General features: G+C 54.8%; 1 protein-coding gene across 4 annotated transcripts in view; it reads left to right on the forward strand.

The window, feature by feature from the left end:
- Window positions 1–2500, forward strand: part of LOC135103861 (dual specificity tyrosine-phosphorylation-regulated kinase 4-like) — a 62679-nt gene that overhangs the window by 6214 nt on the left and 53965 nt on the right. Inside the window, exon 1 of one of the 4 annotated variants that reach the window (XM_064010754.1) lies at window positions 9–812. The exons of 2 other annotated variants lie outside the window; for them this stretch is intronic. In XM_064010754.1, the coding sequence (XP_063866824.1) occupies window positions 648–812 (165 nt within the window). In that variant the 5' untranslated portion in view covers window positions 9–647. Of the gene's footprint in view, window positions 1–8; window positions 813–2500 lie in introns of those variants that run through there. One more of the 4 variants, XM_064010753.1, reaches the window with a different exon arrangement.

Genomic DNA, 2500 nt, shown 5'->3' on the forward strand with positions numbered 1-2500 from the left:
GCGTCCTGAGCTCCAGACAGATCGCTCTGGCTCGCGCGGCGCCGCTGTTCCCCTCCAGCCCCGCGATGCCACACGAGCACTCGGCGTCTCTCCTCCAACCATTAGGAGTGAGAGGCGCACCGCGGCTGGCAGAGGCTGGAGACTCTCGCTGACCGCTGCGGCGCACCGAACACTAGTTAATGAAGGGTTGATTCCTGTCATTGGCGGAGCCAGGCCCTGGGTGGCTGGCTGCCCTGCGTGGGAGGAAGGCGTCTGGCGGTGCGCGGCAGTTCTACGTTTCCATGACGACACTCGTGCGGCGGCGGCACCTGTAGCACCTGCCACCAGTACCCGCGACTCTGCTCACACGTGCGCACACCCACCTGGCCGCCACGGCCCGCATGTGCTCTCGCACCCTGCCCGCCGCCAGCCGCCCTCCGCGCCGCCTGACGCCCCGCCGCTCCGCCGCCTCGCCTCTGCGGTGTAGGTGCTCACTCAGGGAACTATTATGACTCTCCGGTGCGCGGGAGGTTTGTGCCTAGTGGTCAGAGAAACGTTCATATTGGTCACTGTGTTAGGCGGTCAGTGAGCCGCGAGTGAGGCGCGCCCCACGGGCCTGCGAGCGACGCGAGGCTGTGTGGCCCTGCTGGCCCTGTGCCGCCCGCGTCATGGCCCCCATGGTCCGGTGTGCGGCCAGGGGGAGGAGAGCCCCTCAGCTAGTCCCGTCAGGGTCAGCTAGGGGGCCGCCGGCCGTGCCCCGCATGGAGGGCACAAGGATTCTCGTGGCGCCCTTCTATCACACCTACCCGTGGGGGCTGCCCAGGCACCGGCGGGTGAGTTCCTCCAACACAATGCCACACCAACATCAGCCACTTCCACTCCTTGTCTCTTACTCTTCGTTATCCCTCTCCTCCTCCTCCTCCTCCTCCTCCTCCTCCTCCTCCTCGTTATTCCTCACGTCTGCAATCCGGAGTGCTCAGCAAAAGCCACTACAGTAATGGCCACGAGTGGGATCAGGCCGCTATTTGGTGAGATACAGAGAGAGAGAGAGAGAGAGAGAGAGAGAGAGAGAGAGAGAGAGAGAGAGAGAGAGAGAAGGGGGTGGGGGCAGGTAGTGAGGTGGAGCAGCGCCGTGGAGGGGTGGGTCAGTGAGGCTGTGGTGTGTCAAGGTTGTGGTGCACTGTCTGAAATGTGACTGGCCGTGGTGTGTGGTGTGCTGGGTAAGGCGCCATAGCCGGCTGCCTCACTGCCTTACTGCCTCACTGCCCTCCCCTGCGTGGCGCCATCCGAGCACTGGGTCACGGGGGAAGGAATCATAGCCAGAAATCCTCAGCCTCAGAGTGCCTTACCATCCCACAGTGCTGGCTGAGACTGCGGCAACACACACACACACACACACACACACACACACACACACACACACACACACACACACACACACACACACATTGTTCTGGTTTATTCTGATGTACAGCGGAGGTGTAACACGTCGATATGAGAGAGAGAGAGAGAGAGAGAGAGAGAGAGAGAGAGAGAGAGAGAGAGAGAGAGAGAGAGAGAGAGAGAGAGCGCTTGCTGTATCATCATCTTCAACAGAATCGGTGATCGCTTCCAGTTTTGTGGTTATTTTTTCCTCTGAATCTCATTGTGGGAAGGTAATGACTATTCTGCCAGGCCAGCCAGCGTCCCGGGTCCGAATCCCACGCACACACTGGAGCTGTAGTTGTACTTTTTGTAAATTTGTGGTGTGTGAATCTGTAGTGTATATCAGGCTTGATTACTAGCTGTTCTCTCTCTCTCTCTCTCTCTCTCTCTCTCTCTCTCTCTCTCTCTCTCTCTCTCTCTCTCTCTCTCTCAAAAGCTAGATTTAATGATAATCTCGTCATTTCTTTGTTCATTCATTCTTGCTATATTTTCTTTCTTTTCCTTTCTTTCTTTCTTTCTTTTTCTGTTTTTTTTTTTTTGCCATGATTATCCTTTCATTTATAATCTGTTTCTCCATTCTTGTCCTTTCTCTCTCCCTCTCTCTCCCTCTTTCTCCCTCTCTCTCTCTCTCTCTCTCTCTCTCTCTCTCTCTCTCTCTCTCTCTCTCTCTCTCTCTCTCTCTCTCTCTCTCTCTCTCTCTCTCTCTCTCTCTCTCTACGTTCTTTTTTTGACCATGCTTATCCTTTTATTCATCGTTTGTTCCTTCCTCCATTCTTTATCTTCCTTTGTTCGTGACCCTTCCTTCATCAAAGTTATTCACCCTGAAGGATAAGCATGATAAGATCTACTCCTCTCACACACACACACACACACACACACACACACACACACACACACACACACACACACACACACACACACACACACATACACACAAGCATGTCACGCCTTTGTGTACCTCTTATACAATCGTGTGTGTGTGTGTGTGTGTGTGTGTGTGTGTGTGTGTGTGTGTGTGTGTGTGAATAAGCTTGCGTCGCTTCCGTACCAGACAAAGCACCTCTCTGGCACCACTTATTGACAGTACGAACTAAAT

Source organism: Scylla paramamosain, chromosome 9, assembly GCF_035594125.1.
Source record: "Scylla paramamosain isolate STU-SP2022 chromosome 9, ASM3559412v1, whole genome shotgun sequence".
In the NCBI taxonomy this organism is placed as follows: domain Eukaryota; kingdom Metazoa; phylum Arthropoda; class Malacostraca; order Decapoda; family Portunidae; genus Scylla; species Scylla paramamosain.